The following is a 25,362-nucleotide window of genomic DNA, read 5'->3' on the forward strand; positions in this document are numbered from 1 at the left end:
GCCCAGTCCACACAATGGGGGTTTACTTGATCACTGTGACTTAGCAAAGCTCACTGGGACATGTCTGGGCAAGTATCTTCCACATACATGGATTGAGGGTATAACAGGTGCAGCATATCTTGGCCTTTCTCCTCCCCCACCTATGCTGGAAGTAACAGGCACACCAAAAAGATGACGGTCATCTGAGGAGACTGGTCCAGACTTAATGAGAAACCTGTGTATTAAGAACTGTAACATCCAGTAGGGTGAGAAAATCGCTGATCTAAATACTGCCTGGTGTAATAAGGGTTAAGATTTAGATTGTGCATTTAATCTTTTATTTTCTTTGATAACTTTCTCTGAGCTTTATGCCTACCACTTAAAATCTATCTTTCTGTAGCTAATAAATCTGTTTTACACTTTACTTAAAACGGTGTAGTTTGCTTGAAGTGCTTAGGCAATCTCAACTCAGTTACAAAGGCTTGTGTTATATCCTCTCCACATTGAGGGAGGGGTGGATCAGGTAATAAATTTACACTGGTCAGGCTTCTAACCAGGACAAGATGGTACAACTCTGGGGTGTACGGCTGGGAAGCTGGGGGGACTTGGCTGGAGTCTCTCTATTAGTTCATGAGTGGCTTGGAGAAGCATTCACGTAACTCAACTGGGTGTGTCCCTGCTTGTGGATGCCTGTGTAAGTGCAGTACCTGCCAGAGGTTGTCATGGCATCAAAGTGTGAGAGGGAGCCCAGGCTGACAGGTCAGAGGGCTCAGTGGTACCCCAGTTCCAGGTTGCACCCCAGGGAATCCCATAACACCCACCCCAGCCCCCATTCATTTCTCCTTACTAGAGTCTAATTTTTATGTCTAGAGACAAAGTTCCACAAGGACATAAATCATATGTACAGATTGTCCCAAACACAGGTGACAGCTCTTCAGCTGGCTCAAGATGAGTTGACGTTGGCTCCATCACCCATTGGCCCGGCCTTGTCACAGAATCAGTGGGGAGCGGTAGCTTCTGTTCCATTCATGGCTGGGAGTCCAGGGTCCGTAACGTAAGGCATATTGGTTTGTCTGGGATCAGGATGAGGTCAAACTTGGTACCAATGTCCACTCCTCTCTTGGTTTCTATCTTGAAGTTCTCCAGCATCTGGGAAATAGAACAAAAGAGACAATGAAAATCTGTCAGAGAAGCAAACTCATCTTGATTCCAACCAATGAGGCAAATGGAAGAGAAGGTCTCATTGCACTGTGGCTGCAGTCAGATGCTGTGCAAGCTTCCCTCAACTCCCCAGACAGCTTTGCCAATGCCCCCACTTCTGACCTACACTAGAAGCACCACTAACTTGAGCCAGACAGTGGCAAGACACTATGTGCCACTTTTTCAACTCGTGGCACAATAATTTCTTGCCACAAGCCACTATCGCCCTCTGGAAGCTCCAGAGTTGACTACCCCAGTGCAGGAAATTTGCAGGACTGAGCAAGATGTGTGGCATTACCTCCCACAACTCTCCACTAAGAAGGATGTTCAGTGGGGCCTTAGGTGAATGACCCTGATAGCCAGAGGATGAGAAGGGAGATCTCTGGGAAGAAGGCAGTGTGGGGCAGCTCCACTGTGGAGTAGGGCTGAAATGACTTTATCCCTAGTCTTTGGCTGAGGGAAGCCCTGTTGACTTCGGGGCTGGACATTCTTTAAATGTCCTTATATTCATTGCACTAGATGGTCTTTGCTCTCCATCTGTGCATGCAGGAGATGATGTGCACACCCAAAAATGTTGCTCATTTGGGGAGGATTTTGTACCCCTCTAGTTTTGCTTTTTCATGAACTTCAAGAAAACTGGCAAAAATCCTCTGTGATCTGCATAAATACCTTGTGGATCTGGGCCAGAGAGATGAAGTGAATATCCATAAACACTGACAAAGCTGGGCCTAGACACCAGGACTCTGAAACCAATGCGCTAACTGCTGGATCATGCTGATTCCAGTGAAAAGAAAGACCTCCCTCTGATTTGGACTGGTTTTGCGTATTTGTTGCTAATCTTTTGCACGTTTCTAGCAGGACTCTCAGGGTATGGCTACACTGCATTATAAACCAGGATCTGTGGGATATGGGCTTGTGGCCTTGGTGCTGCCAAGCCCATGCTTGAACAGCCACACTGCATTGTAAACCTGGGTTTACAATTGCTGGAACCGGATCTCACGCCATACTAACATGTCCACAGTGAGCTACACAGACTGTCTGACTCGGGTCAGCTTGAGCTGTGTCCACACTGCAACATGACAGGGCTTGAGCAGGATTCCAGCTCAGCCCCACTCACCTAGCAGGGTCCTAAGATCTGGGTCCTGTAATTTTCAGCCTTAGCTGCCTGAACCATCTACCATGCAATGCTCATTCCACTTGTGCAAGCCATGCAGACAGCCAAGTGCCTAGACCTCTGTTTCTCTCTTTCCCAACAGAGCCCTAGGTTCCCCTGGTTCTCTGTGCAGCTGCCCACAGCCCTTCTCTGGCATCGCCGGGAACTTGCCTCAGCGACAAGGTGCTTTGCAAATTCTGCGGCTTTGCCAAGGGAGGAAGGTGTCAGACTCACATGGATCAGGAAGAGCTGCATCTCCAGCTCAGCAATCCTGCGACCGAGGCACTGACGTGGCCCAAAGCCAAAGCCCAGCCCCCTGAAGTATGTAGAGTCCATTTTCAGCCATCTTGCCGGGTCGAACAGCTCTGGCTTGGTGAAGAACTTGGGATCACGGCCCATAGCGTAAATTCCAACCTGCACTAGAGTCTGCAAAGGAGAGGGGAGGGAGGGTGAGTGGACTGCTAGCAGCTCTCCCAGCAGGCATCCATCACAGGGGCTGTGCCAGACTTCAGTCATGACAGGGGAGTGACACTGCAGTCACAATGTGAGGGAACAGCATCTGCCCTTGGGTGAGTCTGGCCCATTGTGCCACCACAAACACAGATCTACACACAGGGCCTGGTGGGCAGCCCTCCCTCAGGGTGAGTGACACTGACTTTAATAGTATGCTCCATCAGGAGAGCGCTGCTGTATGTGCTGCGCAGAGAGGCTGTGCACTGTTCACTCTGTAACTGGCAATGGTTTCAGAGCCTGTGTCTGCTCCAGCCAGCCACACGTTTAGTTCCCCCATTTTCTTTGGGCCCATCTAAAGTGCTCTTACAACTGAGTGTAAGCTCCATATCTACGCATGGCTTAAACTCACTAGGTGAATTCCCTCCCCCACCCATTTACACTGGGTAAAAGGGCAAAGGGAACAGCAGAAGGGGTCCCATATCCAGCTGGGGGAGAATTCCCTCAGTGCAGGCAGGTGTGGTGGAAGGCTGCCTTCTGAAGGACATGTGTGGGGCTCAGGTGCAGCAGAGATTCTCGACAGAGCAGTGCTCTGTGGGGCAGGCTATGAAGGCTGCTGTAGGTTAGACAGGCCCCTGGGCAGGGGACACTCCAGCTGCCAGAGCAACCCAGGATTAGGCAGGTGCAAAGGTAGTTCAAAGTGCCCCACCCCGTCCCCCCGGGCTGTGAGTTCTCTGCTGTGTCTCTAAAGCTCAGCCCAGATTCCCATCCCTCTAACATGCCTTGGCCAGCCAGTTTGGATGGGCCCAGGCACTTGTGCTTTGGGCTGGGTTCAGATTCATGGTAGATCTTTTCTTTAAACACCAAGCTAATGTGCCCCAACCCTGGCATCACTGACTAGCCCAAGCCTGGTACAATTCTGGTTGGCCATAAGCAAGTTTTTAAACAGTGCTTATCTACAGTCTTCCCTTGGCTGTGAATGGGGCTTTTGCTACAAGCCATGGGTATTCTGCACTAGATCTGGCTGACACAATGGTTAAAATGGTTGGGTTAGCCTATCATTGCTAGCCTTACCATGAGGCGAACTGAGGCGGCCGCCTCAGGTGTCAGATTGTGGGGGGGGCACCACTAGGACCCAGAGTGTAGAAAATTGTGTCTGCTGCTGGTGCATATGTATTCTCTCTGCTCTAGATGCACAGAGATGGTGGAGTGCTGTGCTCAAGGAAGAAGGGCACAAGAGACATAACAGGCAGACAGGAGAAAAGGTGAGAGGGAATAACAGAAAGCAGCAGGAGCTGCAAGGAGAGAGAGGAGGAGGAGCCTCTTATGTACCTCTCTAGCACCCCCAGGAGCCTGGACTGATGAACAACAGCTTCTCAGGGAGCTTCCTGTTTCCTGCTGCTTCCCTGAACCCACTTGAGGAGAACAAGCAGTCAACTGAAGTAGTAGGAGCCAGTTAGGCCTTTAAGATGCTGATATCTTACCTCACTCAGGCCCTGCTACCATAGTAGGGTTACCTTACGTCCGGATTTCCCCGGACATGTCCGGCTTTTTGGTCCCCAAATCCCCGTCCGGGGGGAATTGCCAAAAAGCCGGACATGTCTGGGGAAATAGGGAGGCTAGGATCTCCGAATCTGTGTGTGTTGGTCGCCTGCTGTGACATCATCTCGGTGCGACACTCGGCTCCTGCCCAGGGCATGCTGGGGGCTGTAGTCCGGCCGGGCCTCACGCTCCAGGGAGAGCCAGGAGAGGGGAGCGGCCGAGAACTACAACTCCCAGCGGCCCCTGCGACGCGACCAACCTGCCCCTGTGAGGCAGCAAGCCGTCGGGGGAGGGAGGGCGCGGGCCCCTGTCCTTTGGGTGGGGGGTGTCTCTGGGCGCCGCTCGGCAGCCATCGCAAGGCTTGGGGGCGCCCCGGGGGGGGGGGGGAGGGGGTTGTGGACGCCAGCGCGTTGCGGGGAGCCGGCACTGTCGGTATTTGCGTCCCCCTGGGGCTGGAGCTGCGCCAGAGAACATTCCATAGGTGGAAAGAGCTTGTGATGAGACTAAGGTTAAAGGCCACCATAGATGATCAGCATCAAGAGAAGATTGCATCAGATTTGCATCTTTACTGGCAAAAATGGTCTGAAAAGGCTCATTGCCATTGTGAGAATGCTTGCTACCCAAAACCTAGCACTTCAGATCAGCTGTGTGTGTCAAACAATGGAAAATTCCTTAAAACTGTGGAGCTGATGGCTGAGTTTGATGCTGTACTCCAGGAGCATCTAAGAAGAGTCACCACCCAAGAAATGTACACACACCACTACCTTGGAAAAACAATTCAAAATGAGATCAAACAGTTACTGACAACAAAAGTCAAACAGAAGATTGTGGCAGATCTGAAGTCAGCAAGATATTACTCTGTTATTCTGGACTGCACACCTGACATCAGCCATATGGAACAAATTACTTTAATGGTGCATTTTGTAACAACAACGGAACCTAGTGAAAATGTCCCTGCAATGGTGACTGTCAGAGAGCATTTTCTAGAATTTATTGACATTGATGATACTACAGGAGCTGGTATGACAAAAGTGCTTCTTAAAGAGCTGGAAGATATGGGAATTGCGATAGCTGACATGAGAGGTCAGGGCTATGATAATGGTGCCAACATGAGAGGAAAGAACAGAGGAGTGCAGACACGAATCCGAGAGTTAAAGGCCTGGTCCACACTAACCCCCCACTTCGAACTAAGATACGCAACTTCAGCTACATGAATAACGTAGCTGAAGTCGAAGTACCGTAGTTCGAACTTACCGCGGGTCCAGACGCGGCAGGCAGGCTCCCCCGTCAACTCCACATACTCCTCTTGTGGAGCAGGACTACCGGCGTCGACGGCGAGCACTTCCGGGATCGATCTGGGACAAGACGCGATAAATCGAACCCAGAAGATCGATTGCTTACCACCGGACCCGGCGGTAAGTATAGACGTACCCATACCCTCAAGCTTTTTTTGTCCCATGCAGTTCTCATTCATTGAACTTGGTGGTCAGTGATGCAGCATCAGCTTCTAGTGAGGCTGCTGAATTTTTTAATGTAATTCAAAGCATCTATGTATTTTTCTCTGCATCAACTCAACGATGACAAATTTTGAAGCAACATCTGGGAACATCCTTTCTGACACTGAAACCACTGAGTGCCACACGATGGGAAAGTCGAGTGGAGGTGATAAAGCCTATCAAACACTAAATTGGGAAGATAGATGATTCCATAGTTGCCATTATGGAGGATATGACAGGAACTGTTCATGGGAGAAGAGTGGCAGAGGGAAATGGAATCACCAGAAACATACATAACTTCACATTTCTGTGCGGCTTAGTGTTGTGGCATGACATTCTATTTGAAATAAATGTTGTAAGCAAGAGACTCCAAGGTGTTGACCTTGATATATCTGGAGCAATGGAACAACTGGACAAAGCAAAGTCATACCTACAGTCTTACTGGTCAGATGAGGGATTTCAAAACATTCTGAAGACTGCACAGAAGTTGACAGAGGAACTTCACACTAAAGCTATTTTCCCACCCATTCAAGAATACAAGAGTCACCGAAGAAAAAGACATTTTGATTACGAGGCACGGGATAATCCCATAAGAGACCCCAAACAACAATTCAAAGTTGACTTCTTTAACCAGGTGCTAGATTGTGCAATACAGTCAGTGAAAGAACGTTTCATGCAGCTCAAGGAACACAGCAGTATATTTGGGATGTTGTATGATATTCCAAAACTCCTCACTATACCTGAAGAAGACCTACACCAGAAATGCAGGACACTAGAGACACATGATGACATGCGCAATATTGATGCGAGTGATTTAGGTGATGAACTGAAAGCCCTTTCAAGATACATTTCAGCAGGATCAACTCCAAAGGCTGTTCTGGAATATATGTGCACAAATAAGATGACCACCCTCTTTCCAAATGCTTTTGTTGCTCTGTGCATACTTCTAACACTTCCTGTAACAGTTGCCAGTGGAGAACGCAGCTTCTCCAAGCTGAAGTTAATAAAAACACATCTACGCTCCACAATGACACAGGAGAGGCTGGTCGGCCTTGCAACCATCTCAATAGAGCATGAGCTGGCCCAGACTGTGGACCTTCAGGAAGCAGTTCAAAGCTTTGCAACCACGAAGGCACGGAAAACACCACTTTGATTATTCATACAGATAAAAATGCCAGTGTTTACTATGCAGACAAGAAAAGTTAAATTTGCTGTTCAGGCTTTTGAAAGTTAAGTGTTACTTAAAATTTTTGAACAAGGCATTTTAAGTTTTTAGTTCTCCTTTATTGGGGTAGGTAGCAGAGCAGTACCATGAGAGGAGTAGAACAGGAAAAAGGTAGAACTGAGACCTTTCAAAGTTTTGGCCCAAGCTAAGGGGCATGGGGGCGTCATTTGAGCTCCCCACCTCAGGTGCCAATATGTTGTGGGCCAGCCCTGCAGCCTATAGCTGTGCTCCCACGCTGGCCACCACCATTGGAGAGGCACCAAAAGCAGCAACAGTGGGAAATGTTAAGACATCTAGTGGAGACAAAGCCAAAGTTCCACAGGTGCCTGTTCCCCTCCTTCCGTCTGGCCCTGCCCCGGTGGGAAGCTCACCTTGGCAGGGATGAAATAGTCCTGGAGGATAATCTCCTGTGTTGTGTATCTCTGTAGGGTCACTGCCACTGGATGGAGCCTGCAGGAGGAGGAGGACACATCAGGGTGGTATTTACTCATCACTCATTTACAGCTGATATTGTCCGAATGGGCAGAGTATACAATCAGGGCTGTGCATGAGACCAGTCATCCACCTTAGAAATAAGAGCTCAGCCCAAAGATTCCCCATGTCATTCTGCTCCCACTTTGATAGAGGACCTACCTCTGTTAAATCAGGCCATCGAGCTATTGCTTGTGACAGGGTATACAAACCCTCCATTGTCCAGGAGAAGGTTAACAAGCTGCTGTGGGGTTAATAAACCCTGACCTGCTACACCTGCAATAGGTGTCAGGGAGGGCTGTCAAGCGATTAAAAAAATTAATTGCAATTAATCACGCAATTATAAAAATAATCATGGTTAGTCGCATGATTAATCGCACTGTTAAACAATAATAGAATACCATTTAAATATGTTTTTATGTTTTCTATATTTTCAAATATATTGATTTCAATTACAACACAGAATACTAAGTGTACTGTGTTCAGTTTATTTTTTATTAGAAATATTTGCACTGTAAAAACCAAAAGAAATTGTATTTTTCAATTCCCCCATTACAAGTACTGTAGTGCAATCTTTTTATCATGAAAGTTGAACTTACAAATGTAAAATTATGTACAAAAAAACTGCATTCAAAAATAAAACAATGTAAAACTTTAGAGCCTACAAGTCTACTCAGTCCTTCTTGTAGTTCAGCCAATCATTCCGACCAGTGGTTCTCAACCAGGGTACATGTACACCTGGGGGTACTCAGAGGTCTTTCAGGGTGTACATCAACTCATCTAGATGTTTGCCTAGTTTTACTACAGGCTACATAAAAAGCACTAGTGAAGTCAGTACAAACTAAAATTTCATACAATGACTTGTTTATACTGGTCGATATACTATACACTGAAATGTAAGTACAGTATTTATATTCCAATTGATTTATAATTATATGGTAAAAATTAGAAAGTAAGCAATTTTCAGTAACTGTGCTGTGACACTTTTGTATTTTTGTGTCTGATTTTGTAAGCAAGTAGTTCTTAAGTGAGGTGAACCTCGGGGGTATGCAAGACAAATCAGACTCCTGAAAGGGAGGGGTACAGTAGTCTGGAAAGGTTGAGAGCCACTGGCTCAGACAAATAAGTTTGTTTATATTTGTGGGAGAGAATACCACCTGCTTCTTGTTTACAATGTCACCTGAAAGTGAGTCGCATGGCACTGTTCTAGCCAGTGTGGCAAGATATTTATGTGCCAGATGCGCTAAAGATTCATATGTCCCTTCATGCTTCAATCATAATTCCAGAGGACATGCGTCCATGCTGATGATGGGTTCTGCTCAATAACAATCCAGAACGGTGCAGACCGATGCATGTTCATTTTCATCATCTGAATCAGATGCCACCAGCAGAAGGTTGATCTTTCTTTTTTGGTGGTTCGGGTTCTGTAGTTTCCGCATCAGAGTGTTGCTCTTTTAAGACTTCTGAAAGCATGCTCCACACCTCGTCCCTCTCAGATTTTGGAAGGCACTTCAGATTCTTAAACCTTGGGTCAAGTGTTGTATCTATCTTGAGAAATCTCACATTGGTATGTTCTTTTTGTTTTGTCAAATCTGCAGTGAAAGTGTTCTTAAAATGAACAACATGTGCTGGGATGTCATCCGAGACTTCTATAATATGAAATGTATGGCAGAATGTGGGTAAAACAGAGCAGGAGACATACAATTATCCCCTAAGGAGTTCAGTCACAAATTTAATTAACGCATTATTTTTTAACGAGCGTCATCAGCATGGAAGCATGTCCTCTGGAATGGTGGCTGAAGCATACGAATGTTTAGCATATCTGGCACGTAAATATCTTGCAATGCTGGCTACAAAAGTGCCTGTTCTCACTTTCAGATGACATAAATAAGAAGCGGACAGCATTATCTCCCATAAATATAAACAAACTTGTTTGTCTTAGCGATTGGCTGAAAAAGAAGTAGGACTGAGTGGACTGTTAGGCTCTAAAGTTTTACATTGTTTTGGTTTTGGGTTGCAGTTGTGTAACAAAAAAAATCTACATTTCTAAGTTGCACTTCCTCGATAAAGAGATTGCACTACAGTACTTGTATGAGGTGAATTGAAAAATACAATTTCTTTAGTTTATCATTTTTACACTGCAAATATTTGTAATAAAAATAATAAAGTGAGCACTGTACACTTTGTATTCTATCTTGTAACTGAAATCAATATATTTGAAAATGTAGAAAAACATCCACAAATATTTAATAAATTTCAATTGGTATTTTATTCTTTAACAGTGTGATTAAAACTGCGATTAATCATTATTACATTTTTTTTTAGTTAATCACATGAGTTAAGTGTGATTAATCCACAGCCCTTGTATCAGGAGGTGTTAAAATGGGAGAGCCCAGCTTCCGTAGAGTCTGGCTGGAACGGAGAGCAGCTTCCCAGGTCTTACTCTATGAGGAAAGTCTGACTTGGGCCAGAAGCCCCAGAGGAGGGTAGGTCGGCTTGACAGGGAATGTGCTCCATGTGACTTGCCTGTTGCTGCTGTGTGTGGGACCCTGCCTGAAAGGAGTGACAGCCAAAAACCCCTTTTACTTTGTGCACCTGCCTGGGAACTCAGTAGTGGTTTGGTGGGAGCCCAGCTATGGCCCTGTCACATTGCTTAAGACAGTTTCCATTGTGCACAGCATGCTGGCTGGGTAGCTGATCAAACCAGCATATTGCTTCAATGGGGTGGGAGCGCTAGCAAGTCATCTAGCCCATTTCCTTGCATTGAAGCATGATTGACCCTGGTTTCCAGCAGGGTCCACCAATCCAAACACTGGTGGCTGAACAGTTATTGCTAGTACTGGGGAAAATTCCCAGTGTAGATAAGACACATGATGCCTAAAGCCAATTCTGCCAGATGGGGGTAAGATCTAGTCTTGAATCACTCCATGGTAAGTGATACCAGTGACAATTTGTGCTATCACCAAACTGGTCCTATAACACTATCCCTAATATTTAGCCTAAACTGTCCCAGCTGCAATTTAAGATGTGTTGTCCTGTCCTCCTTGATTGCATGATCACGGTCTTTTCCATGCTACCCCATGCATACAGCCGCCATGCATCACTGTGATACAGTTTCCCACAAAGGATGTGTTCAATTCTCTCAAGCTTTTTCCATGGGTCTTACATGCCAGTTCTCCCATCTTCTGAGCCATTCTCCTCTAACCTCATGTTTGTCAATGTCTCTGTTTGACTGAACCCACAATGCCAGTTTAAGAGCCTAAATACATTTCCTGATATCCTCTAGTGGACCAATTCTGCTCCTGAGGTAAATCAGGAGTCACTTGATGGTCTGTCTATGCAATTCCACTGGTGTAAATGATCAAAATCAATCCCAAAGCACTTGACACATGAATGTGTTAGAAAAATCATTCCTTATTATTTATATTATTGCAGAGCCACCTCCAGGCATGGTCTACTCACTGTACAGGTGCTGTACAGAGAATAAAAAAAAACAGTCTCTGCCCCAAGATCAACATCTCTGCCAATCTAGCAGTCATTATGTGCACAGCAATATCTCATGTAGCCTTGGGTATGAGAAGCTGTTTCATTGAGAGGGTGGAGATGATGGCCATGAAACCAGAGCTCTTCCCTGTTGAATTTGTGTTTTTTGCTATAAGCTGTTTAATGTCCACCTGGCCACCAGCAGGGAGAAGCAGAAGCTTGGGGCTAGATCTTCAGCTGGGGTAAATCTGAATAACTCCAATTAAGTCAATGAACTGATGCTGATTTGCCACAGCTGAAGATCTGGCTCTTTAAGTAATGCACATCTAGCAGCCTAGCACCCTCCCTGGCATGAGCAGTTTAGTGTCTGCAATGGGAGGGAGTCTAAGTCCCAGCATGGGCCAGTCCCAGTGCTGGCCCAGATGAGAATTCTCTTTGGACAGGTTCCCCTTCTCCCATTGTCCTGCCTGCAGAGTTGGACTCCTAGCCTTTTAAATTGATTCAGAACTTTCCTCTCTGAAGCAAGCACTGCAATCTTTGAGTAGCTTTGCTCCTGCACGTGCAGGGCTTTATTAGTTTAGTCTGCCATTTCCCAAGGTTAGATCTGGTGTCAGTGGCAGATGGGAACACACTGTTATTATGGCAGCAATCGGCAGTCCTGAAGGATCTCTTCCAAAGCTGTCTAGGTTTTCTTGGCTTTGTGTTTGCACATAATGTGCTCAGAACTCTTGAGCACATCTCTTGCAGACCCATGAAGTTTATTATTAATCCCCATCCTTGTGCCACCTATCTCTCTGTCATGGGAGATCGATGAGGGCAATATTAGACAGACAAAATAATTCAACTGATTTCCTGAGGTTGTCAATGTTGGAATCAATTATCAATGGTGCTATTTTTTCAAAGTTTCTTGAGTGCTTGATATTAAAGATTCTGAAATACGAGGAAGCAGTAGGAAAGCTTGCAAAAAGAGACCAGACAAAATGCCCCCTCCCTTTGATCCACAGGCACAGGTCTTCAAAGCAGCGGATGTGCCATGCGTCTCCTATGCAAGGGCAGAGTGGGTCATGGAGGAGTCGAGGAAGCTGCTCACACACAGAGAGAACCAGTTTAGTGATATCCTTACTCATGGTATCTTATGGGATGAGTGCAGGGGACTGGACCATATAAACTCTCAAGGTCCCTTCCAGTCCTATGATTCTATGGTTCTAGTCTAAAACTGTATTATAATTTTCAACTGCTGGCAGCACAGTGCATAACATCCCTTACCAGAACTAGTAACAGCAAACCTAGCCGTGATCTAAGGTATTTTAAAAAGAACACATATATTGGATCTCTCTGTAGCCAGGCCAAATCTGGTACAGAAGTCTGACCTGCAAGTAGCAGCCTTGCAACCTCCCGTGTACAAGGGGTACATGACACTTTGCAGCATGGGCCTATTTGTCAGTCTGCAAAGGCATTCGGTGCGCTGGTGCCTGGAGCCGCCCCTGATAGCTCCATAGGTAAGTAGGTAGTGAGCTGTTATCTTCTAATACACAGGTTCTCAAACTGTGGGTCGGGACCCCCAAGTGGGTCACAACCCCATTTTAATGGGGTCATCAAGGCTAGTGTTAAACTTCCTGGGGCCCAGGGCCCAAGCCCAAACCCCACCACCCAGGGCCGAAGCCCAAGCCCCACCACCCATGGCTAAGGTTACATGCCCGCCACCCAGGGCAGAAGCCCTTGGGCTTCAGCTTTGGCCCCGCCCTGCTCTGGCCAGTCTTTAGTCCCCAGTTGTGGGGTCATGTAGTAATTTTTGTTGTCAGAAGGGGGTCACGGTGCAATGAAATTTGAGAACCACTGTTCTAAGAGGATCAGTCATTCAAGGGAGACACTCATTTTTCTTCAATGGTAAATAACTCCAGCTCCAGTGCTCAGATTCTGTAGTGCTGAGGGTTGTATAAGTACCAGGCTGAACTCCCATAGAGAGAAGGCAGGCATCTGTGGACCCACATCTGGGTAGAAAGTGGTGGGGGTCAGGAACTGATTACACTATCTTGAAAAGGAAAACTTCTTACCTGAGCGTTTCCTTGATGACAGCTTTGAGCAGCCGGATGGCTTTCAACATCTTCAGCATATCGCCCTGTGCTGCCTGTCTGGCCGCAAAGATCTCCTCCCGCAGCTGCTCCTGCACCACTGGAGTGCGAGCCAGTTCGTACATGGCCCACTGGAGGGTCATGGAGGTCTAGAGCAGGGCACAGAGGATGGTCATGGGGGGTCTAGAGCAAGGCACAGGGGAACCTCCTAGAACTCAACACCAGCTGGGTTCTGACCCTAGGGATGTTGCTCTCTGGGTGACCCATGCATGCCATGTCGCCGCTCTGTGCCTCAGTTTCCCTTTCTGACAAGGGGGCCTGGTTGTGTGGCTTTAATGAAGCACCTTGAGATGCTCAGAGAAGAGCCCCTGTGTTGATGAAGCGTTACAGGCCAGGACTTTTAGAAGAGCCTATGGGAGTGAGGCACCCAGGTGCCAGAACTCCAGTTCCAAGCTCTCAACATTTGCTATTCTCTGCCTTGTGTACTCCACCATGAGCATCCTCCTTTGAGAAGCAGTATGGAAAAGTCATTTGGGGGCACTTACGCCATCAGAGGGGTGCCAGAGCCAGGATATGCAAACAGGGAACTATGTTGAGGTTCCACCATTGCTCCTTAGTGAAATGCCAGGTCCAAGGTGATAATGAATTCTCTCCCCTAAACCTTCTAGTACACAGCAATTACCACAGATATTGCAATATTGCTGGCACGTTCTGTACCTTGAGAGAGCACCCTGTTTCAAAGTTTCTTCAAAGTTAAGGATAATGTTGCCTGTAAGATTAATTCTCCACAAGAGGATGAGTGCTGACATTTATGTAGCATTCTATAACTGTGCCTCTATTTCACTTCATTGTGGAATATTTCCACAAATCCATACTGCTTAAAAACAGTCATGACACTTTTAAAGTACATTTATCATGTGTGCATATTTTCCATTAATATCAAAGTTAGCACACATTTAAATATGAGCCTCTAACTCCATATTCCTCATCTGTATATAATTGTGATATTACATATAAAGCACGCCTTATAAGGCATCGGGGAAAAGTTACGATCTGCTGAAAGTCATTTCTCTATCCATATATGTGCATCATTAATGCATGTGAGGTTACGAGAATTGTATTGTATGGTTGTCACTGAAACATGCTGTAAATTGGGGAATCAGACAGATAGCTCCCCAGAGGCAACAGCAAGAAGAGTAACCAACACCCAGGTGGGGTGTGAAACAGCCCATCAACAGCCATTGTTCAGCAAGGGAGCTACAATGCAATGACTCACCTGCATGAGGCCACATCAGGAGGATTGCTCAACTTTGCCTGGAGATTCAGCAATGCCCCCCAGACATACCTGGACTTGTGTTTTCCAGGCACATGGACTGAGAGTATAAAACAGACAGAGTGGACACATACTGGGCCCTTCTCCGCCCCCACCTATGCTGCAAGCGCACAAGACACAGAGAAGAAGACAAGACTCCAACAGGGGAGATTGGCCCAGGTTTAAGGAACAAACCTGTATATTAAGGACTGCAATATCCAGTGGGGTGAGATAAACTGCTTAATCTAGATGTTGTCCAATCTAATAGGGTTGAGAGTTTAGACTGCATGCTTATATTTTATTTCTTCTGGTAAATAACTCTGACTTTTTGCCTATCACTTAATATCACTTAAAATCCATCATTTATAGTCAATAAATTTGTTTTACTGTTTATCTTTACCAGTGAGTTTGTATGAAGTGTGGGGCAAATCTGCTCAGGGTACAAAGGCTAGTGTATATCCACTTTCCATTGTTAAAGTGGTGAACCAATTAATAAATTTGCACTGCTCATCTTGAGTTTTGGCTCTGGTGCCCTTTGGCTCTGGTGCCTTTCTCTATGTGATTCATGAGCGGCTCTGGGTGCATTCATGCAATCTAGCTGGGTGTGGGGTCTCCACATGTAGTTGTGCTGAGTAATAATAGCACCTGGAGGGGTTGCTGCTGGTCACAAGCAAGGCATTGTGAGATACAGCCCAGGCTGGAGAGAGTTAAGGGGGAACAGCGGTCCCACAGTCTTAGGCTGCATCCCAGGAGGGATCCTGTCACAATCACCACCACAACAATGGCACTCTCCCCAATCCCCAAGGCTCATCCTTACTGTGTCCACCCCGCCCGCCATCATCTCTGTCACATTGGCCTTGATGTCATCGATGGGCAGTTTGTCCTGTACTAAGAGGCTGGACAGGATCCCAGTATATTCCTTGGTGCTTTTCCGGTCCAGCCGGAGCTCTCGGTAGATGTTCTGAATGCACTTGTCAGCTGGGAAAAGGGGGAGGGAGATAGGGAGAAAAAGCAAGCAGTAAATTCAGCATCTATAAGGGCCCAGCCCTCCTCCCACTCCCCATGCCACCCCACCCCACCCCACCTCTGAGCCCCTGGTCCCTGAGTCTCCTGAGGATGCTAAGGTGCTGTCACTGAGTGGCTTTTTAATGGCATCTCTTAAGTCAAAGGATCTCACCAGCCCCAGCCAAAAACTGTGTGGCTTTCCCATGGGACAGCTCATTGGGCTTTCCCAGACTGGCCAGCCCTGGCTAGAATTTGGTACCCAAGGACACTATGGGGAATCCTGCACTTTCCTGACACTTCGTATCTTTCCTATAATTCCCCAACTGAAGCCACTTGAGTGATCCCTCCTGCACCACAGAAAACCCCACCAGCTCCTCCAGCAGCGCTATCCCTGCTGCCTTCCATCTAAGAGACCCTGGCAACATATCAGAGCCCTCAGTATAGCAAGGAGCAAGTATCTTGCCAGAATCATCCCTTCCTATGAGCAAGAGCTATTTTCTGTGCAAATCCATCCTTTTCCCTGCATGATGCTCCAACAACTTCTCATCTATGGCAGTATGATACTGACTCTGGGGCCTTCCACATGACAGCATGAACTCTCCTGCTCTAGCCACCAGCCTTACTCTAAGATGGGTGAGATCTATGCAGCAGTGCACATGAGCTCTCACCATGCCTGAAAATCACATCCCAGGACTCCACATGGTCCCGCCAGGTCTTAGAGTTGATCCTGCAGAGCAGGCTGGGTGGGATGTAGAGCATGGGTGAGGTGGTGTGGAACATCAGGGTCACGGCATCGATGAACTTCTGTGCCTCAGGGTCAATTAAATCCTGCAGGAGCCCGAGGCGTGCTCCATACAGGACGTTGCACACGGCTGCAGGGGCAAGGGTTAGGGTTAGAACCCAAAACTTCCAACATCCCCAAAAATGTCACTCTGGGGTGATCGGAGGCCATTGGCCACAAGCACCTCCATTACACAGTATGTTTATATGTAGGGCTGGTAGTGCTGTCTATTAAGGATACACAGGCAACCGTAAATCTGGCATTTCCTAGCTTCCAAAAGCTTGGCTTTACAACCTTAATGTTCTTTTTTATGTAGTTCTATTGCATGTAAGATATAGTATCTCTTATCCAACATCATTCCAAGATCTTCACTCCAGAGAGGGGTCATTTCTACCCATCTTTATTCTAGCACTAACATATTTGTCGTTATATATATAAAACGCAGTGTCTAGGACTGAAATGCAGCCACCTCTGTGGTGAAATGGCAGTATTTCAGGGTCAGCCGACACTGCACAACAGTTCAGGACATGAAGAAAGAGCAGTACATGTAGCTGTGGCTGCAGAGAGGGTTTGGTGAGGCATGATGACTCCAGCTGAAATTTGGCCAGGACTCTGGAGCCATCAACTGTATTCTTGGAGGAAGTGCCATGAGTAGTCAGAGACACAGTTCAGGGGCCAGCTGGTGTAAATTGATGTGTTTCCATTGACTTCAGTGGAGCTGTGGTGACTTAAACCAGCTGTGGATGTGGTCCTATAAATATATTTCATCCACAAGACACTCAGACATGATGGGCAGAGAGGTTCTGGATGATCCTTGCAGAACCTCGCATTGCAGTCTGAGGCATAAGGTTAGACACTGACGGATTCTAACCCATGGGGTTTGTTTCAAGCTGAAGAGGTTCTGCTGAAGGTCACTTAGGTGCTCATCCAAACAGATTTTCCTAAGCAGAAAGGGTGGATTTTCCACCTCCTAAGGGCGTTCAGACCCTATAGATATGGTTCAACCCCTTTTAATGATAAGGGGCCATTTGCAAAGTCACAGGAATCAGTGTCATGTCTGGGTGGCTGGATTTAGGCACTAGTGCAAACTGACTGAGCTCAGCAGGAGCTTTTCTCTGCTTCCCCCAGCCCCAGGTGCCCCCACTGAGCAAATGGACACCCACAGGCAGCTGCAGCATGCCATCCCAGCCTACTCACACTCCAGGGCGAAGCGGAACAGCTCATTGGTGAGGTCGGCCGTCCACCTCCCCCGGCCACTCTTCTCGATCTGGACTCGGACCCTCTTGACAAAGTCCTCGCCCACCTCATTCAACAGGGGCACAAAGCAGTCAATCACCTGCAGGGACAGGACTTCTTTATTCAGAATGAGGCGGTCGGAGCGCCAGGCCTCTCCCTTCCTGGGAAAATCAAAGGAAGATCACTGACATCGCTGTGTTCCCTGATATGTCCCGCCTTTCAGGGCAGGGCACAGTATAAACCCATTCTTCCCCCCTACACCCAGCCCCTACCCACCTCTGCAACCCTCCTCATCTCGCCCACGAAGCAACACAGACTGATTTTCCCTGAGTGGCACCCACTGCTTCCTGTCCAGCTGCCATGCCCTGGCTGGTCTGTTCCCATGTGAATTCCTTCCCAGACCTAGAGTCACATGTTCCAGGCCACAGTCCTGACCTGACAGTCACACGGGTCCTAGCAGCAGGGAAACAAGTTGCATGGGGAGTATAAGCTAGGGATCAAGGAGGGTTTCCAGGATGGGCAGGTTGGCATGTGCTCCAGTTAAGAGACCAGACCTATCTACTACTGGTAAACCTACCTGACCCACCTGAGCCTCAGACAGTTTCCTAAGAATTAGGTGCCAACCCACTTCTCTCCCCAGCTGATGCTCCAAATTCAGAGGCATCACTATGACAATGCTCCTCTTCTCACATCATGCTACATCTCCTCCCTTCCTAGATTACTACATAAAGGTGAGCCCAGCTACCTTTGTCATTAGAAAGGGAACTTCACTCCCCAGCATACCCTTTTATAGACCTTACTTACTTGAGAAGCACTCCATAGGGCTTGTTGCGGAAGTCACGGTAGGCCACCCAAGGTGGCACCATGAACCTCTCTGGATAGTTGCCCTCTGATTTAAAGAGAGTAGCAGCATCTTCAGGGTTAATGATATTCACACTCTGGTAGAGGCCGAGTTTCTCCCTGTGAAATTTGACAGGAGATCAGGACACTCCCACAAGCAAAGAGCCCTGAAGAAAACTTCCCTTGCTGACCCTGATAAATGCTGAGTGGGGCAGGAGTTGTAACTGTACCCCATGAGTAGCAATGGGGGAAATTTACAAGAGCCAGAGTCTCTGTTCAGCATCGATACACACCTAAAAGTCTGGCTGCTGATCAAAACTATGGACCTGATCCAAAGTTTGGAGAAGTCTTTCCACTGACACCAATGAACTCTGGATCAAGCCCTGTCTTCTGAATTATGTATTTAATTAACTTGAAATGTCTAAAACATGCCCATTGCAGTTGCCCCTGGGTATATGTTGTATGTGAAAATAGGCCACTATCAAAACTCTTATGACATAAATAACACACATAACCTCCCATACTTGAAACTCAGAGGATGGCCTTTTCAGCAAATCCCATTGACTCCCAATAAGACATATGCTCCAAAAATCACTTGGCCATTCTAACTCCAAAGGGCTTTGGACCAGCCCTTAACCAGTGCTTCATAATCCATATGGGATTATGACTGGAGACTGCACTCAGTGACAGGGGCAGCAATATGTATTTTGCCTCCCCAAGCACAGCAGTCAGGCAGCCTTTGGCGGCATGCCTGTGGGAGGTCCGCTAGTCCCGCGCCTTCGGCGTACCCGCCACCAAATTGCCGCAGAAACTGCGGGACCGGCGGACCTCTTGCAGGCATGCCGCCAAAGGCTGCCTGACTGCCGCCCTCATGGAAACTGCCCCCCGTGGCTTGCCGCCGCAGGCACGCGTTTGGTGCTCTGGTGCCTCGAGCCACCCCTGCTCAGTGACCCAAGAGGTCTCTTCCCTTCTGTTTTTAATACTTCTGCATTTGTTTAGTGATTAGTGTATGGGATTGGCATCCAGGAGAACTGGCTTCTGTTATTGACTCCCTCTCTGAATCCAAGTCATGCCCCCTTCCCCTGCCTCTGTTTACCCTTCTGTAAAATCAGAACAACAATAATATTTCCCTCTCTCCTATGGGTGTTGTGAGGCTTGTTTAGTTTAATGTTTGTTGATTTTGCTCCCAGTCCTTGGACAAAAGGGGCCATCACAGGAATTAGACATGGAAATGAGTTAGATTGAATGAGCTACGATTTCCCGTCCAATACAGGGGTAGCCCCAAGCTGTTCCTTAGTTCTTGTACTTACTGGGAATAAGTAAATAAGTATTATTTACTTATTCCCATAATACAAGAACTAGGGGTCACCAAATGAAATTAATAGGCAGCAGGTTTAAAACAAATAAAAGGAAGTTCTTCTTCACGCAGCGCACAGTCAACTTGTGGAACTCCTTACCTGAGAAGGTTGTGAAGGCTAGGATTATAACAGAGTTTAAAAGAGAACTGGATAAATTCATGGTGGTTAAGTCCATTAATGGCTATTAGCCAGGACGGGTAAGGAATGGTGTCCCTAGCCTCTGTCTGTCAGAGGATGGAGATGGATGGCAGGAGAGAGATCACTTGATCATTGCCTGTTAGGTTCACTCCCTCTGGGGCACCTGGCATTGGCCACTGTCGGTAGACAGGATACTGGGCTAGATGAACCTTTGGTCTGACCCGGTACGGCCTTTCTTATGTTCTGATGTTCTTATGTTATGTTCCCATTGGGAGAGTTTTTGTTAGTCTTACACTCAGGAATTTTGGTCAGTTGATTTTATTTCCTTTCTTAATATCATACCCTGTCATAGCATCCTCCTCGCTGTTTGCCAAGCTAAACTGCACATATTTAGCTAATTTTATCTTCCTCACTCAACCCCTTTGCTGCTGTTCTCTGAACTACCTTCCTGTTACCAATATCTTGCTGATAATGATTCTACCTAAAACACAGCTGGTCGCCATTACCATGGAATCTGAGCCCGCCATGGGCTTTGAAGTATTTGTCCTAACAACTCTGTGAGGAAGGGAAATGTTAGTCCCATTTCACAAGTGGTATACTAAGGTGTAGAGAAACTAATGGCCAGATTTTGAAAGATACTTAGGCATTGGTGTTCTCAGTCTTGCAACACCTAACTCGTTGAGGAGCCTAAATCTCACTCAAAAGTGATTTGGGCACCTAGGATTCTAAATCCCATTGGCTTTCAATGGGAATTTGGCTCCTAAGGGTATAAATCCATTTTGCAAATGAGATTTAGGCTCCTAAATAAATTAGGTTGCTACAACACTGAGTGCAGCAATACCTAAGTACCTTTACAAATCTGGGCCTAAGTGAGTTGCCCATGGTCACATGTGAAGTCTGTAGTTGAGCAGGAACACAGGTCTCCAGCATCCCAGGCTAGAACCCTAACTACTGAACCACCCTTCCTCTTCCGCCTGAAGACAATGAATTGCCCAGAACCATATTTTAGGGGCACTTGCACCAATCCAAAGTATCAATTACCTGGCAGCCTTGCATGAAGCCTTGATATCAAGTTTCAACACCTTCGAAAAAAGTACCCACTTTTGAAAATGCTGGCCTTAACCTCCCTATGCCTCAGTTTTCCCACCTGTAAAGCAGGGGTAATAAGTTACCTACCTCATAGGGAGACAGTGAAGCTTAATCTATGAATGTGCCTTAACATCCTGGGCTACCTCTTGGGTTTAGTGGTGCAGCTGCTCTGGGTCTGTAACTCTTAGTGTGATCAAGGGGCGATCACATGGGAAAGACTCACTCTTCCTGTCTGCCCAGTGCACACAGTGAAGAATTTGAGCAGGCTGCATTGTGGCTTTGGAGCCACAGCCTGAGTCTGCGTGGGACAAAAGGGCTGTGCAGCTGTCAGAACTCAGCCAGAATTCCCCCTGGCGCACTGACGTGGAAGCTTGTCACCTGTTTCAAGAAGGCAGCATCTATTTCCCCTCCACCCCTTCATACTGGCTCAGCTGCTCTAACTGGCACAGAGCCATGGTTGCACCATCCATTTGCCCCACAACAACCTCTTTGGGAAGGCTGGCATGGTGTGTGCCACTAGCCTTTCACACGGATCATGCAAGAATTAGCTGTGGCTGTCCACAGGGCCTAAGTGCAAGGAGCAGCTCCCCTTGAACACCCAGCCACAATCTAAACTACATCTCAGCCACATTCCACAGCCTTGTTCCATAGGGCCTCCCCCTAAATGTCCTTCCTAAGGGTCTGATCCTGGGAGCTGCCAACACCTGCAACTCCAAACCAATGGGAATTGCCGGAGATCAACACCACCCAAGATCAGACTCTAGTTACCCAGGCAAAACACCTATTGCTTCCAAAGGGAACTGAGCACAAATAAAGAATAAGGGCTTCAGGATCAGGCCCATGCAGACTAAACTAGCCCCAGCTGTGTAACAGCTATACAAGGTAGTGGGTCAAATCCCTAAGACTAAGTCTAGGGGTGAATTTGGGCCCATGAGATTTTCTCATGCCTAAAATAACCCTGGGCTAGAGAGATACTGGTGGAAGCAAAACATTGAGATGAAAAATATAAAGCCAGCACCTCCGCTGGTGTAAATGGACACAGCTCCACTGCAACCTGTAGAAATCCCCTGACTTTTGCTAGCTGAGAATCTGGCCCATAGCCTTGTACTAAGTACAGTTTGGAGAGAAGTTTGCTGTTGATAATAGAGTCCTAAAGATTCTGCCAGCCAAGGGAGTGTGATCAGAGCAACAATGAAAATGTATCGAACAATGTAAATGGCCACTTCGATCCCATGTTGGCTTTCTCAGTACGGTTACACGCTACAACTATTTTGATTTGCAGATAGAAGGGTAAATCCAGGGCCTCTTGCCCTGTTATATTAACTGTTGGTTGAGTTGGGCATGTGCTGCAATGACAGAGTAAAATTACAGTGTGTGATGTTACATGTTCACACACTGGGGTTTTGTATTACTGCCCATCCCCATGGCATCTGAGCTCCTAGATGTACAAACCTACATAGAGAGGAAGGGTGGCCTTCTGGTTAAGCCACCAGCTGAGACTTCCTGTCATCCCTAAATCTGGCCCAGACCAGACACTGAAGGATCTTTCAGACCTGATCCTGCTAGACTATTAGTGTTCCAGTCACTGAAATCAGGGTCCCTCTGTGCTAGGCACTGTGTGTGGTGGGGAGGGAGGGCCTGCACCAAAGACCTTACCATCTCAATAGCCAAAGGGTAGGTTGAGAAACTGAGGCACAAAGAGGCCAGTGACTTGCCCACTGTCATGCAGCAAGTCAGTTCCAGATCTGGCACTAGAGCCCAGGTCGCCTCACTCCCAGCCTTATCCACTAGACCACACTGCCCCTCAGTTTATACTACTGGAGTTGGGTCCCTGGGGACAGAGGTAAAAGTGGATCTAAATGGAGGGGCAGATGGATAAGATTGTCCCATAAGGCACTGAGAACCCAAGTTTCCAGGCTCCTGCTCTATTGCCCAATCCACTAGACCATGGTACCTCAACACCCTACCTATACACACCTGATCCCCATATTTTCTTTTATGCCGCTGAGCTGCCCTTAGCAGGGATGTGCAGAGCAGAAGGAGAGCTGTTGCTGCCCAAGTGGGCCTGCCTCACAGCTTCTTACCTGTAAATGGGTCCAAACTTCTGGAACTTGTGGATCATGATGTTGTGGACGTTGTGGAAGCCACCCTCCTGCCAGAAGTGAAAGAGGTTAAGCCAGCCTGTTCTCCAGTTGCCTGGGAGCTCGCTGAAGGACCGGGCCACCTTCCCTTGGAGGGAAGGAGGGTACACCTCGCCAGCAGCTGTGTAAACCCTGCGGTAGCCGGGGACCTGGCCATCCTTGGTAGGGGAGAGGATCCACAGGCTGCTGGGATTGGCTAAAGCTGGCAAACGCAAGCTACCCCTGGCTAACATGGCCCTCAGGGAAGGGAGAACAAAACCAACGAGTCACCTTGTGAGGGAAAATTCCTGCAGACTGGCCCACGCTCCAAGAGCCTTGCTCTTATATTAACACAGTCTCTGTCAAGGATATGAGCTAGCCAGTTGAATCACTGCTGCAGTCCTTGCCTCCCAATCACTTTGATAATTATAGTAATGACAGTGGAAGGTTAGTGCAAGCCACACCCATAGGAATGCAGGAGTAAGGGGGGAGCGAGGTAGGGGGTGGACATGGTTGGCTACTCCCACTTCCCTTCCCAGTGAGAAGGCTCAGGAATGCATTTCTTTGCAAGGGATAGAAATCTGATTCTGATCAGCTAGCTAACCCTAATCTTTGATGCTCCAACAATGCTGGTTAGCTTGGTTTCGTAGGGTTTCCTCGAAGAGGATTGGGTGATACAGTATGTTTGGGGGAAGGACGAGGGGACACAGAACAAGGACCATGACTTAGATCCTCAAAGACATTTACATTCGTAACTTTCATTGAAATCAAAGCTCTATATAATTACTGTATGAGTCAAAATAACACCACCACCTACCTCTTTTAATAAGTAGATCTGAAAGCACTTTACAAAGGAGGTCAGAATTATTATCTTCCTTTTACAAACGGGAAAACTGAGGCACAGAGAGGTGATGTAACGAAGCAGGCCAGTGCTAGGAATAGATCCCAATTTCCTGACTTTTAGTCCAGTGCTCTACCCACTAGGAAATAGTACTTTTTCAAAGGATACTCTGCAAATAAAAATTGAGCTCACTCAAAATCTGCTCCCCATCTAGAGGAGAACTGGCTGTTTCAAAGCAGCCAACTCTGGTGATTTCACTGCAAATCCTGTGACATTTGGTGTTTTTCTTAAAGTTGCAGCTCCTGGAGTCCACTGGTTGCAGGAGAATCTCAGCTTTTGGGTTTTTGATTTTTTTTTAATTGCTGAGAAAAGATTGAAATTGTGAAACAATGCACCATGAAATCTCAGAAACTAGGAGGTAAGGAAAAAGATCATATAGATATAATAAATCTCATTATGTTTAAGCCAATCTCATGATTTCTGGGGGCCTGGCTCCTGATTTTTGAATGCTTGGGGATTGGCAATACTACAATTCATAAGGCCCAAGTTCTGTTTGGCTTGGGTAAATTAAGTTCTGGGCAAAAACCACTTTGAAATCAAGAATATTTTTCTGCGTTTGCATAGTACAAAAGTCTGAGATGTATGGGTTTGCCAGGAAGGTTCCCCTTGAAAACGAAAACAACACAGTTTCAAGTTGTCATGGACTCACAGTACTCATGCTCTCCCCCAGCTCTGTATGGTCCCTGGGAGGAACCCCCTTCAGTGCCACAGCCCTTTTCAAGGGGTTCACTCTCTCTCGGGGGTTAAGCTGTAGGCCCCTCCACCTCCTGGAACTGCACCTCTCTGACCCTCAGCATGCCTGTCACTCAATGTGGGCCCCCTCAGGGAGTCCACTCGCTCTGGACCCCCGGGGCCTCCAACCCCAGAGGGAATAATGCAACCCTGATCTCTAGACTGGAGTGATTCTCAGCCAACATAAAACAGAAGGGTTTATTGAGTATCAGAACCCAGCATGGGAAACTCTCTGGACCCTCAGGCCTAGCATCCCTAAGCACAGTACATCTAGGTCTGTCCCACATCCAGGTGGGCTCTGGCTGCTCTCTCTCCAGTCCAGAAGCCCCTCCTTCCAACCCGAGGCATTCTATATCACCTATCACAGGCCCCAACAGCTCCTCCCCTGTCCTTTGTCTTCCATCCCAGGTAAACAGGTAGCTGGGGCCTCTCTCCTCCATCCTTTGCTCCCCCTCTGGCTGGAACTGGTTGGTCAGGTCACCTGGGTCCTCTCTCCTCAACCCATTGGCCTCCCACTGGCCAGCACTGGCTGCCTTCCAAGCTGGGCTGGGCCTCTTGGTAACCAGGTCACCAGTCGCTAGGGTCCCCCATCTCCAGACTGTTGTCTGGCGTCCCAGCTGCTAGGCAAGGTAACACCTGGTCTTCTGCAACAACAAACCCTCTCTCACCACCTTGTTAAATATTCAGCACACAGGGAAACTGAGGCACACACTAAAACACTACCAAAATCCCCAGTTTTGTCACATCTCTCCCCCTTTGAGTCTGAACTGAGCGGGGTC

The 25,362-nt window shown here is 47.3% G+C and overlaps 1 protein-coding gene across 3 annotated transcripts; it reads right to left on the reverse strand.

Moving 5' to 3' along the window:
- Positions 1 to 300: 300 nt before the first annotated feature.
- Positions 301 to 23,389, reverse strand: LOC101950099 (cholesterol side-chain cleavage enzyme, mitochondrial). Of its 3 annotated transcripts, XM_024104025.3 has the most exons (10): positions 23,242 to 23,372; positions 22,915 to 22,982; positions 18,210 to 18,365; positions 17,367 to 17,566; positions 16,057 to 16,260; positions 15,201 to 15,361; positions 13,054 to 13,220; positions 7,417 to 7,495; positions 2,567 to 2,758; positions 301 to 1,128 (listed from the first exon to the last, which is right to left on the reverse strand). In XM_024104025.3, exons 2-10 carry the CDS (start codon positions 22,950 to 22,952, stop codon positions 1,006 to 1,008), a joined length of 1,320 nt encoding a protein of 439 aa, XP_023959793.1. In that variant the 5' UTR covers positions 22,953 to 22,982; positions 23,242 to 23,372; the 3' UTR covers positions 301 to 1,005. The 3 variants fall into 3 exon arrangements, with proteins under 3 accessions (XP_023959793.1, XP_023959792.1, XP_008165057.2); XM_024104024.3 differs by having other exon boundaries at positions 22,915 to 23,366; XM_008166835.4 differs by lacking the exon at positions 2,567 to 2,758 and having other exon boundaries at positions 22,915 to 23,389.
- Positions 23,390 to 25,362: the final 1,973 nt, after the last annotated feature.

The sequence above is a fragment of the Chrysemys picta genome, chromosome 10, assembly GCF_011386835.1.
Source record: "Chrysemys picta bellii isolate R12L10 chromosome 10, ASM1138683v2, whole genome shotgun sequence".
NCBI classification, from domain to species: domain Eukaryota; kingdom Metazoa; phylum Chordata; order Testudines; family Emydidae; genus Chrysemys; species Chrysemys picta.